Genomic DNA, 14,452 nt, shown 5'->3' with positions numbered 1-14,452 from the left:
TAGATAATAGAAACTTCACCGCCTTCAAGAAATATGAAAAGAGAAATAAAAATCCACATGTTTCAAGCGTTCAAATATAAGAGCCCTTTCGCAAGATTCGTCAGGCGTGAATGACAAGTGACGTTAGTTATTGGAAGCTCAAAACATGTCTACTTTTATTATCATCTATTATTTTTTAAATCAATGAAGTTTTTATCTTTTTGATACAGTTTCTTGGGATTATTCATTTAGTAACACAGTATATGAAATTACTTCACGCGATATTAAAATAAGTTTTACGTAAGATAAAGGCATAGGTTCTTAGATTGAAAAAAATAATAATTAGTCTCTTCTATTTAAGAAAATCAATACAGTACATAGGGATATCCTTAATACATAGTGATATCTCTCTTTAGGACATACAAAAATTCCATCCACAATTAAAATTTAAAAAGTCTAATATGAAAAGGAAATGTTCCCCAGAACCAGGAATCAAAATTAAATAGTTGCAAGGACAGTTATTTCATACAAGTTGCTCCGTTCCGTCCTACTCGAAGTTGTTTGAAAGTGTATTTATTATTTATTGATACAAAAGTTTATTTTGCATATATTTTAGGGTGTACTTTAGGCGTAATTTGACCGAGTTTATTTTTACAACCTTATTTGCTTCAAATTATTAAATAATTTACTTAAAATAAATTATGCAAGCTATATGATTTAATACATTTATTGTATAATAGTAAACGAGGCTCCCTATTCATATCTTTAAACTTGATACCGCTATAATTAAATTAATGGAATAAACTTCGATAAATAATAATAGTTAAATTTTTTTTTCTCGTTTTAGCTTTCGAGGAATAATATGTTTCGTTATATGCTAATTCTGGATATAACGAAATTATTCAGTAGGTGCCTTGGAGCAATATCATTCTTATCCACTTATGACAAAATAAAGGAAAAATTAATATTAACAGTTTCTGTAAAAAAGTATGTGTATTTTTTTAATTAAAATAAGTTCGAAAATTACGTATGTTTTATTGCATTTTTCAAATCAGATGATGATTCTAAAATTGGCACAGCTTCGGAATCCTTTTGCGAATTTTAATTTTCAGTATTTGCTACTTATCAAAATGAAGTATTTTCTTAATGACAAATTATGCTACAATAATATCTTGGGAATTGTGCTAATGTTGAAAAATAGTTTTAACGGGAAAAAAATTTTAGACATCTTTTTTTTTTTAAAAAAAAGCTTTCTTACAGTTATTGGTGCAATTTATAAGTTTAAACGAAAAATAAAATTGCTGTTCGAATTTGTTCATTTGAAAAACAAGGAAAACAGTTATGGTTTTTTGAGTGGCACTAATATGTGTTTACTTTTTACAAACCAAACAAATAAGAAACAATAAGGTAAATAAATAAATAATTTGTTTGCTCAATTTTAGAGAAAAGGGCGCACTTATTTACTGGAGTCAGTCTGCATTGTACTGAGTAATCTAAACTTAGAAAATGTTCTTAAATTCTCATCAGCTAACTTGCTATAGTTCTGAGACTTAAAAAATTTGGTTGAGTTGATAAAAAACTTCTGAGAAGCACACGCGGACTGGTAATTACGAAATTTTATTTTAAGATTAAGACGCTATATTATAGTATATCGTCCAGTATATACCTGAGGTATTGATTTATCAAAACAAATCAATACCTCTGGGCGTACTGGATTGGAGATCGATCGTTCTCTGATTCAGGTCAAAATTACGATCTGTGGATGAATGAATGGATGTATGAATGGGTCCGCCCTATAAACGGGTATGACGTATGGTGCGGCAGAAGTCGAATTCCAGGCCATAGATGGTGCCACTGGAAAACAAGAATGATCGCACCCCTCTCTGCCTAAGCAGGCATACGTCAACAACAGCAAAACGATATATAAGATGTTGAGAAATTTTAAGAATGTTACAAATGTTGACTGTGTATTCATATTGATAATTATAAAATATACATTGAAGAAGTTGATAAATATATTATTCCAAATCTATGCATACGTATCTATAATATTGAAATTGTATCAATTATTGAATAAACAAACTAAAAAATAAAATATAATCACAATCTGATGTATAATCAGATTCCATCTGTAACATGCTTTCATAAAACTCGAAATTCGTTGAATAAAATGTTTTTTATTCAATAATGATGTAAAATGTTTTTTATTCAATTAAATGCTTTATTTAAATATCTTCACTATATTACGTATAAAATTTTAGACGACTAAAAGAGGAACATCCTATTTTATGAATAAAAAAATAATAAAAGATTAACAATCGGCTATTTTCGAAAAAAATATTAATGAAATTTTACGCTACCAGCGTGAAAGTCAAGTTCCTCCTAAGTTAACCATATTTAAATATTAATTCCCCCCTTTAAATATTTCCTCATTGCCGCCAAATGATTTTTTAAAAAGAATAAATTTTAATTTTTCTCTGATACTACTAAATAAAAACAGTTGAAACTTCAGATTTTTCAATAGAAAAATCTATAGATTAATATGGTATAAAAATTCATACCTCAGCATAATTCAAATTTTTTTTAATTCTCAATTAAATTAAATAATAAATAATAGTAAACAATTATTTCAAATTATTTTTTGCATGAAATTATCTTTGAGTAAATAGGCTTTATGAGTGGGTTAAATCTTTCTCGAATTGCTTTATTAGCTTTAAAAATATGACTAAAAATGCAAAAAGTGAAATTAACATTAAGAGGTCGAACTTTAGATCGCTCTCCTGACCAAACTATGGGGACCATATTTCAATTGTGTTAATCCTAAAAGTGGACCAAAAAATCAGCAATTGTGTTAATTAAATCTTGACGAAAATGAAATTGAAGGGACGAAGATGCCCTCGTAGATCAAATTAAAATAAATTAAATTGATAAAAAAAATTGGTTAAAGTATTTATCTATCGTAAAAAAGAGTATATCGATTAAATGAAATTTTATGACCCTCACAGCGTAGTTTCCTTGCATCGTTTCACCGTAAAAAAATACGTAAACAGTAAATTCTACAATATTAAAGTAGAAATAACCTTGAAAATCAATTACTATTTGTAGGAATATCATTTTTACGATTTATATAAAATATTAGAGCAGTTTGAGCATTTGTGAACTATGTCTTTATGTCCAATATTTAAAAATCACTATTTATATTAACTGTCTGTGCCAAATATTTCTAGAACAGCAATTTTGAACGTATATTAGAGAATCAAAATTATTTGACAGCTTTTATAAACGTTCTCTATGTGTTCATTTTTTCGTTTTTTGTTTCGTGTAGCTTTAATTTACAATTTAATGAATGCAATTTTTAGCAAACATGATATATATCTTGGATAAATTGCACAATATTTGCATTTAAAGTTATTGTTAACTGATACTCCTTTCTTGAAATTGCCACTAACAGGTAAGAACAGTTATTTTATTATTTTATTTTATAAATAGCGGTTTTCGTTAACATGACCAGATATTTATATAAATTTTATTTATATTTCTTCTCAAAATAAACACAATCAAAATTATTATACTTTAGCACATTGTAGTGTGAAATCCATATCTGATCGAAGAAAAACGAAAAATTACATTGAAATCTAGCGAAATTTATCTTCTGACGCAATCAATCAGGAATTGATGTGTTATTTGTTCTGCCTTCTTTTATAGTTATTTGTTAGATTTCGAGAGAATTTTTCTTTTCTTCGCTTTACCTTTTCTGGTCGTATTAAGTACGATCAGTACGATTTTTTGCTGTAGTGGCTGAGAACAAACAAGCAACTGGAACGGTAAAAATTCTTTAATGGCTGATAGCAGGTATACGACTGGAATGGTAAATATTCTTTGATGGATGAGGTTCTACAATTTTTCTTTTAAACGACGTATTTGAATAGTATTTTTTCTGATACTATCAAAAGTTTTTTAAATTGATGTAGACTTATGAATATAATCGTTATAAATATAATCCTTACTATTTTATTAAATGTGTTTACCTATGTTCGTCAGGAAAAGAAGAAGTAGAAATATTTAAAGAATGATTTAATATTTTTCAGCAATGTTTTAGCACGATGTTATGTCAATCATTGATATAGCAACCGTGCATAATCAAAATTATTCTTTTATAATGAAATGATAATACTCGTTTTCTGTTATACACTCTATAACAAAAAAACCGACGCACCAAGAACGCACTAAGACGCTCAAAATCGACACTCGATCAGGCTGGAATGGTGCCGACTGGGGACGTATTATGAGACGTATTATGGACATATTATGGGGACGTATTTAGCGACGAATCCCGCTTCCAACTGTGTCCTGACGATCATCGAAGACGTGTTTGGAGACGCACAGGGCAGAGGGGGGACCCTGCCTTCACTATTGCATACCACCCCGGCCCTCAACAAGGCATTATGGTCTGGGGTGCTATTTCCTTTGACAGCCGGACCCCTTTGGTCGTCATTAGAGGTACACTTACTGCACAACGGTACGTCGACGACATCCTAAGACCTGTTTTGCTACCGTTCCTTTTGCATCGCCCTGGGCTGGTTTTTCAGTAGGACAATGCCAGACCACATACGGCACGTGTTGCTATGAACTGTATGCAAGCTTGTCAAATTCTTCCTTGGCCTGCCAGATCACCAGATCTCTCTCCCATCGAACATGTCTGGGATATGATGGGAAGGCGATTGCATCTGGCACGGAATGTTCATGACCTCGTTTGACAATTGGATCGAATCTAGCAGGAAATACCGCAAGAGACCATCCGGGAGCTTTATCAGTGTATGCCACGTCGTGTGGCAGCTTGTATCCAGGCTAGAAGCGGGTCAACACCTTATTGAACTTGTTATTATAACTCTGCAATAAATTATTCAATTGTTCTGAAATTTTAATCATTTACTATTCTGTACATTGTCTTCCTATCCACCAATTTTCGTTTCAATCGGACAACTCCTTCTTGGTTCGTCAATTTTTTTGTTATAGAGTGTATTTTGATACACGTGTTTGTTTCAGTTTGTATAAGTAGCAATTTTAAAATTGTCATTTTTGTTCGTTCGCCAACCGATATCTGCGCTTACAGAATTGAAAAAAAAAATCGTTTGACTTTAACTTAAAAATGGCACTTCTATAAAAGCATTTTGATTGTAATAGTGAATCAATAAGGGAATACACAAATTAAGGATTGAATGAATAAGAGAATGAATGAATCAAAAAAAAAGAGGAAAAGTGGTAAAAATCAGGTAAATAAGTCAATGGATGGGTAAATTAGTAAAGATGTATTCAAATTAAAAAATGGGCAAATCGAAAATTAGACAAGTCACTAATTGAGTAAAATTTGTATAAATGTTTTAATCAGTTAATAAGCTTATCACTTTGAAAATAAAAATAAAAATTAATGACTCATAATTTTTGATACGGCAGTTTTCTTAAGCATTATATTTAAAAATATTATTACAATTTCAGAAAAGTAAAATAATAAAAATAGAAACTTATACAGTGAAAAAATATCATTTAGTTAATCAGCATGTGTACTAAAAAAATAGCTGCTTAAAACTACCAGAATATGGTAAAGTTTTCCATGTTTCTGGCACTAAGGGAACACTTGAAAGCCTTGTAAATATTACCGAAAAGCTTAAATAATGATTTTGCTAAAGTTAACAATAAAATATAATTTTATAATGAGCGATAAATATTTTTAATTTTATCATGATACCTTAGAGCATGGCATAAAAACTATTTACGAGATTAAATTTGCTTTTCAATTTTGTAATTTTTACTAAATGTGTGATAAATAGAACTAAAATTTTTTAAAACCATAAATTTCCAGTAAGCCGTTGTTAAATGAACTAAAAAATTACGAAATCAGTGGCCTAAATATCGTATATTTTGGTTTTTTGACCAGAACTATGTTGTTTTTTTTTACAAGAATTAGCACTACCATAAAGTATGATAATTTTACCAGAATTTTTGTCTCCGTGTATTACATAGTATACATGAAATTATCAGACATCAGTAGAGCTGCAAAATTATAATTTGAAACAGTTTATATTGTTTTTTTAATCATAAATATTTTTATTGTCAAATTGAGCCTCACAACTGTTAACAAAATACTGCAACATAAGTGTAGGCAATTAAGGACAGACAATTAAAAAGTAATGAGGATTTTGCATTTAAAATGTATAACAACGAATAATACCTATTATTATAACATCTATTATTATAATTAGTATAACACCTATGAACATGGGATAATTGGATTTATTTTTCATGCTATATCATGTGAAAACAAGTTCATGTCAATCTAAGTTCAACATAGTTGTAAAGTTATGAAAATTATATAAACTAATTGTCTAATGAAAAAATTGTTCTGCTTTTACACAAACATCTTTTATCTTTAGTGAATTATTTGGGGTCGATTCTGTCAATTTTTTTTCCAGTCAAGATAAAGAGAAAACAAAGGGTATGTAACTCGTCTAAAGAGCAATATCAGATTCATAAAACAGGTATAGGTCAATAGAATAAAACTTTCATAGCTTCTGAACTATTTGTTCCATCAAATTGCTTTTTATTTCATTCAGTTAAGCGTAAAAAAAATACATGAGAAAAAATACCTTGGTTATGTAACAGATATTGTTTAAGGTTCTTCCTTATTTCGATCCCTTTCTTCCAAAGTAAATTCAAGATGGCGGCTAAACTTTATCGATTGATTCTAAATCTGAACCAAAAATTTCAAAACATTTTCCAGCTAACCTCTTAATGTTTACAAATTCAGCATTTTTTTAATAAAATAGAAACTGGACAATAAGAGGTAAGTTTTTTTGTCATTAGTTTATTTAAAATTTAAAAAAGAAACTACAGCTGCGAATTGCTGAGATCGTTAAAACGGCCCAGTTGACCACTGGATACAATCAGTGCAATGAAAAATATAAATCCAAGAATGCACTGTTTAATCTTTTTATTTCGTTTTTTAGACTCAGATTTTGTACTAGAAAAAGCAACAAAAAAATTTTTATTTTCATATGACAGTTCAAAGTTTTTAAAAATAATTTGACTCTATTTTATGAGATAAAGTTCTTATTTAAAAAGTTATTTCAGTTTTTATGCGGTAACGTGTATCCTAAAAACACACGATGATTCGAAAATTCAGTTGATAAATAAAAGAAAATGGATGTGTTCGGTTTGCTGCAATCTACATTAGAAATCATAGCTATCATCTAAGTTTCATAATTAGTTGAAAAGTTTGTCAACAGATGGCACTGATAACTGAAGAAACAAAATAATAAAAATACACAGCAAGAATAGTATGGACTAAAGATATAAATTACCGTCTCATAAAAAAATTTCAGTTGAAATTGTTTGATAAGTAGTCAGCAGTGCCATATAGGGACAAACATTACAACGAGTTCTTAATTTGGAGAGTAAAAACACCTTAAAGCTTGATGTGTTCCTTAGCACCATACAAAGCAAACCATAAGTTTTTATATCCTTCCGTTTATCTTCAAATATTTTTTTCAAATTTCTGGTTATTTTTAGAACACACTATATGTATTCGAAATATATTTGATTAAAACCAAATACAGAAAGTAGACATAAATTTTATGAAAAATATTTTGTCTTAATTATTTAACTTGTCTCTTTTTCAGGTTTGGAAATGCGAACACTATCCACACCATCAAAGAGCTGAGATTCAATGGCATTTTTTTCTTTACGATATCGTCCCAAATACATATTTTTACTTTTATTTTGCGTTGGAACATATGTTTTATTTAGTTATTATTTCACGCAAGAAATACTTGAGCCTCGAAATGGTACACCAAATTCAGTCATAAGTTCTGCCCTTAAGACCATCCCGAAAATTGACCAAATTCATTTGGAAACTGGCAAAGTACCTGTCTATAATGAAGATATTTTACTGAATGCTGATGTTCGCAAACTAACTCGGGCAAACAACCACATACAGTATGAAAATATAAATCCAGATACAAATTTTTATTTACGTAACAAGCTAAGTGAAATTACCACAAATGCTCCTACATATCCTCCGATGAAACCAGATTCTCAAGAATTTCTCAATCTTTGGTCTGATAATCATAAAGATCACATTTTTACTAAGGCTCTTACATATCCTCCAAGGAAACCAAATTCTCAAGGATATCTTGATCGTTGGTCCGATAGTCGTAAAGATCAAATTTTGACAAATGCTCCTACATACCCACCGGTGAAACCAGATTCTCAAGAGTTCTTTGATCTTTGGTCTGATAATCGTAAAGACCGCATTTTTACTAATGCTCTTATATATCCTGCAAAGAAGCCAAATTCTCTAGGATATCTTGATCGTTGGTCCGATAGTCGTAAAGATCAAATTTTGTCAAATGCTCCTACATACCCTCCAATGCAACCAGATTCTCAAGGATTTCTTGATGTTTGGCCCAACAGTCGCAAAGATCATATTTCAACAAAAACTCCAACAACAACTGGGCAGCAATCAAACACTAATGGTGCTTTAGGTTCCACATTTGAAACTATACATGAAAACAACACGTATCCGAAAACTTTAACAACTTCATATCAGTTTGCAAAACCTACCAAAAATCCCGCTTTCATAATAGATACTCAAGGTTGCAGAATACCAAAATTAGATCCTTGGGATCCTACAATACTTCAATTCATTGAAATCCTTGATCCATTAACCTGCTCTGGTCGTCCTTTGTTCATAACTCCTGACCCAAATGGAACAGTTCATCTGAATGTGTCAATATTAGAAAAATATTATAATTCTAGTATTGATGACGTACAATGTTTTTATGCAGGCATTGGACGATATTATGAACCTAGCATGATTAGAGAAGAATTCGTTTATTTGACTGTTCAAAAACAATTAGAATTTGATAGACCAATTGATTATGACCATATAGCAGTAACATGTAATTTTAGCAATAATTATACTCATGAGCAGTATATACCTCTTGTAAGACTTAAAGACAAAAATGAAGATAATGCTAGCACAAACCCTACAAGTCTGAACGTTATTCTCTTGGGCATTGACTCAGTTTCGAAACTAAACTTTTTCAGACATTTTCCTAAAACAAAAGCTTTCTTAAAAGACAAAATGAATACTTTTGACATGAAGGGGTATACGAAAGTAGCAGACAACACATTTCCGAATTTGGTACCAATGCTTACAGGTCATTTCGTTGACTATTTTTGGAATGAGTCAATGGCCGATACATTCTTTTTTGACAACATAAGTTTGATCTGGAAAGACTACTCCAGATATGGCTACAGAACATTTTACGCTGAAGACAAGCCATATGATGGAACTTTTAATTACTTCAGAAGAGGATTTTTTGAACAACCGACTGATTATTATTACAGACCATTGGCACTAATGATCGAAGTCTCTAATTTGAGAAGTGAAGCATTAAAATACAACTCAACTTGTCTGAATTCTGAATTAGAAATGGATTTTATTAATAACTATTTAAGGAACTTTGCGAAAACCATGGATAAGAGACCATATTTTGCTTTTGCCATGCAATCTACTCTCACACATGATGTCTTGAACTACGCCAGTTATGCCGATGCCCCGACTGTGAGACTACTAAAAGCCCTTGATGATGATGGTTCACTGAACAACACCCTTCTTGTCATTTTTAGTGATCATGGTATCAGGTATGGTGATATGAGATACACATATATCGGTAAATTCGAAGAACGGATGCCTTTTATGTACATGCACATACCAAAATGGTTCCTCAATCAGAATCCTGATATCGAAAGGAATATGATCATGAACCAAGACAGACTCATTACCCTTTTTGATATCCATGCAACTTTGAAACACTTACTTCACCTGAAGAATCAAGTCTCTTTGGAGGACAGCGACGAGTTCGGGATGAGTCTTTTTAACGAAATACCAGAAAGTAGGACATGTGAAGATGCTTATATACTTCCACATTGGTGTCCTTGTACTAATTTTAACCCTGTTCCAAAGAATGATCTGGTTATTATAAGCGCTTCCAATGAGCTCGTCCGCCACATAAATGAACTTTTGCAACCTCATGCTGACGTATGTGAGACATTAGAACTTCATGAAATAAAAGACGCTTTACTCGGACTGCCTAATGAATTAGTACTAAAATTCACCGGGCGTAGGGGTATAGTTGAAAATGCAGTTATCGGATTGGGTGAGGTACCACCGACCCTTGGCGACTATCTTATCACACTCTCAACTCAACCAGGTGGTGCCATGTTTGAAGGAACTGTACGATATGACGATGAAATGGGCTTTGCGAAAGTAATGGGTATAAGTAGAATCAACATGTATGGCGCGCAATCATGGTGTATAGACAGTCCGAAACTTAAGCTTTATTGCTACTGTAAAACACAGCTTTCATGACTGTTTTGAATTATGTGATGTTTCCAAATGTAACTGAAAAAGATGACTTTACCAAATTTTACGAAAGCAAGTTAATAACAAAATATATAAATTAAGAAAATATATGAATCAACTTAGTTAACTTGCTGGATTTAAATTTTTTGTGCAATAGATTATTTTAAAAAGCCTGAACATCAATCCAATTCTCAGATTTATCTTAATATTTGATTGTTTTACATGGTTTTTTTTATGCCCGTGAAAGTTTTACGCACAAAAATATCTGTCCGTAACTTTAACTACATTCAGTAAATTATTATAGTCTTTTTTTTTGTATATTTTATGTAATAAAATAAATATAACATTTTCTTCAGTTTACTATATTCTCTTTACAAATTTCATCAGGCGCATTTCACGTTTATTTTTGTCGTCATTACATGCATTACCCTTATTCGGGATAACTTAATTCGGGATTACTCAATTTCACTTTTCAATTTAAAAATTTGGAGATTGATTGTTGCAAAATTTGGATCTACAGTTATTCTCACTCATGCATTCACACAAAGTTCTAGAAAACATGAAATAAAATCTATATAATATTTCAGAGTTTTAGTATTGTTTTTACAAGTTCTGTCAGGCACATTTCTCAATTTTTATCTTCATTCTAGCAGTATACTATGCACAATTTAAAGCAGAATATGAGCGGCGACCGTTTTAAACATTATCGTCTTGAAAGATACGCTAATACTGTTGTTGATATGTCCAATAAAGTTTTTTTTTCTTGCACCGGCAGTGACGACATATTTTGTTTTTCGTATTTTTCTCGTAAACTATGGATCGTACTGAAATGCTATTTTGGGCAGTTTTTTTTAACTCCCAATGAGGAATCTAGCCGTGCCGAGTTTATTCGGTCATTTTGGGACACCCTGTATATGATCTTCCTTCGGGGTTACTTTAGTCACTTTACAATAAGATAATTTAGAAATTAGTTAGTTGTTGCAAAATTTGAATCTATAGTTACACTCAATCTTTAAATACTTGAAAGTTTTCTAAGACATGTGTGTTAAAAACATGAGGGTATAAGTTACTCCTGGTGTAGAGTAATTATAGCAAGTTGTAAGAATTCCATATTGACTTATGTAAGTTAGTGGTAAAGTAACAAAAGGCTTTTAAAAATGTGCATATACTGCTCAAAATGTAAAAATCAATATGGATAAGTTTTTTTTAATTTTTAATGATTTTGTGATTTTATTATTAAATGGTATTTAATTTAATAATGAAAGTCCCATTAAAAATGCGAATTAAAAAGTTTGACTTCTTTTATTGATCCTTAAACACTGTTCATTAGCGGCAATGCCTGACATATTCGTAATCCTAGTTTTGTGGATAAAATGGAAGATTTTGTTATCTAGTGCGAAAAACAACAGACTATCGAAAAAATTCGAAATTGAAATAAAAACAATGAAGTTAATCAACTATTAAATCACTTTTTAATATTATGTTTAGCAATGCTGATCCTAAAATTACACTAAACACAATATTGCACTTAATTTAACAGTCAAACTCAGAATGATGTTAATGAAATTAGTGCAATGGCTTAGTGACTTAACCCTGTGAAATAGTCTAAATAGCGTCAAGTGATGGTAATCAACATAAATGATGAAATCAAAACATTTAGAAACAAATATACTATCAACATTCTAAACAACTTGGTAATATTGGAATACAATCTCATAACTTTAGATTTTACATTTCCATATGTTATATCCATCGAAAATGCCAATATACTAATTTCTAGATTTTCAGATTTCAACTAGTTATTGTTAGTAAAGCAAAGTATGATTCATAGTCAAATGGAATCAATCATTAGCTAGTAAAAAAAGAGGAATAACACTTACTAGTCAAATTCATTTTTATAAATAATTCTTCGATTCCGCTTCCAGAACTAAAATAGGTAAGTAAATTATTCACGTCGCACTAAAGCTGCACAATAAACTACTGGTAACTGTCTGGGAAAAACCCCTGAGGATGATCCGAAGACATACCATCGCAATTTTGCTAATCTGAAGAGGGGGTGGCTCCCCTGCTTTGTTATCCCGATGACCTATAGAACTAAAATTTATGTAATTTTTTTTAAATTATTGATTCATTAAAATTACAGTGAACTACTACCACACTAGGTGGCGTTAAACTTGGAATTTGCTTCATGTAGTGCCTAGATATGTGCTTTAATTTACCCAACTTTTAGGGAGGGTTCTCACTGCCTGAGATTTTTTCCACGTTGCGAGTGAGAACCTGAGTGAAGTTTTTTACGGGTAAAAATATTTCGCAATCGCATTCGCATGCAAATGTTTCGCTTTCAGTGAGAACAGCTCTTTAACTAGGTATCATGTGTACTGCTCTGAGTCATTAGCGATATCTGTCAATTTTGACCTTGAACTCATCTCAAATTTCTCAAAACTGTTCCATTAAGGCAGTTAGATGATAACTGGAACTGTTCGGTTTTTAGGCTTTGAGCTGCACTTGGAGTTCAACATTTAGTTTTGAGATAGGTCGAGAGAATATATATATATATATATATATATATATATATATATATATATATATATATATATATATATATATATATATATATATATATATATATATATATATATATATATATATATATATATATATATATATATATATATATATATATATATACAGCAGACCCAATTACGTGTTTACGACTACTAATGGTCAATCCCGTAGCCTTGTAATTTTAAACACAATACAAAAGACGAGGAAACTTCTGTATCACGTATTAAGTGAAATTTCGTGGAGGATTTTTTGATGGAAATAACCCGAAATTGCATTACATGGAGAGAAAAAACACGAAAAAATCCTATGATTAGCCTGACGGCAAGGGGACTCTAACCCCTGATCAGTCTACGACTGAGGATAATTTACGTTACCACAGTGGTCGGTGCCAGCTGGGTGCGGAATTCGTAAAGACCAGCCATCGCTGTGATTCGAACCCTGTTCACCTCATTGAAAAGTAAACGGTTTATCTCCTAAGCTAGAATGTCCGTCTCTATGAAGAAAATAAATGTTCGCACTAATTAGACCAAAATATATGACTTTATATGGCCAAAAATATTTACAAATGTACATCACTTACAATAAAAGATGTAGTAAAAGGCATCTTGAATATTCGGTAGAAAGAAATATTCCACTTGACTCACAACAACACAAAGCAAATTTTTTAAAACCCGAAGTTACATTTTAAGAACAAAATGCCACAAAATTTTCACTAATTATCTTTTAAAAAAATCCATATTTATTCACAAATAGAAAGCTTTTGAAACCCATGTTCGTAAGAAATTAAAACTTTTAACATTTCTTTTGCTTTGTGACTTGCTAACTACCAATTCGAAAACCATTGTTCAAAGCTTCTTACTTTTGAAATTAAGTAAAGTTTCTTTTATATGAACGGTGGTAAAAATTTCCTCTTTACCCCAAAAATATACATTTTTAACAATACATTTTTTGACCCATACCAGGAAAACAAAATATTTTTAATTTTTAAGGTAATGTGAAAACAATGACGGTTTGTTAGTTGTTTAAGTTTTGAAATTTGAAGCTAATTGCTTTGTAATAAACTCTTCTGTACAGTGCGCAAAATTAAAAACGGACCAATCTGAATAACTTTTGATCTATGATTACATCTTCATGTTCTAGGACACAATCTTAAAGGCTTGAGGGAATGACCTCAAATGAGCTAGTTAATTAATGCAGAAGATATTTAAAGATACGAAACAGGCAATAAAACGTACTTTTTCTGAATAAATATAAATTTTTTTTCGACGCATTCGAATATCTGACCCCCAAAGTACAAATGTAGCCGCAATCTGGGAAATGAAAACGAAACATATTTGCTAACAATTATAAAATTCGCTTATTCAGAGATTATTCCATGCAAAAAATAAATGTAAGTAAATATTTCTTTTTATTTAATGATAGTTGAAAAAAATTTTAATTGTAAGGTATAAAATATTTGACATCATTTTAAAGTATGTAATT

The 14,452-nt window shown here is 30.7% G+C and overlaps 1 protein-coding gene across 3 annotated transcripts; it reads left to right on the top strand.

Moving 5' to 3' along the window:
• Nucleotides 1–3,116: 3,116 nt before the first annotated feature.
• LOC107456204 (uncharacterized) lies at nt 3,117–10,762 on the top strand. Of its 3 annotated transcripts, none has more exons than XM_016074004.4 (2): nt 3,117–3,430; nt 7,656–10,762. In XM_016074004.4, exon 2 carries the CDS (start codon nt 7,703–7,705, stop codon nt 10,409–10,411), a length of 2,709 nt encoding a protein of 902 aa, XP_015929490.3. In that variant the 5' UTR covers nt 3,117–3,430; nt 7,656–7,702; the 3' UTR covers nt 10,412–10,762. The 3 variants fall into 3 exon arrangements, with proteins under 3 accessions (XP_015929490.3, XP_015929491.3, XP_071042564.2); XM_016074005.4 differs by lacking the exon at nt 3,117–3,430 and adding an exon at nt 3,695–3,847; XM_071186463.2 differs by lacking the exon at nt 3,117–3,430 and adding an exon at nt 6,650–6,820.
• Nucleotides 10,763–14,452: the final 3,690 nt, after the last annotated feature.

The sequence above is a fragment of the Parasteatoda tepidariorum genome, chromosome 9 (genome assembly GCF_982258835.1).
Source record: "Parasteatoda tepidariorum strain Cologne lab strain chromosome 9, Ptep-v5.0, whole genome shotgun sequence".
NCBI lineage: Eukaryota > Metazoa > Arthropoda > Arachnida > Araneae > Theridiidae > Parasteatoda > Parasteatoda tepidariorum.
The sequence above is the reverse complement of the archived record's forward strand: the minus strand, read 5'-3'. Positions and strand labels throughout refer to the sequence as shown.

Excerpts from the sequence above, each read along its gene's own strand:
- LOC107456204 (XM_016074004.4), top strand. The coding sequence starts at position 7,703 with ATGGCATTTTTTTCTTTACGATATCGTCCCAAATACATATTTTTACTT.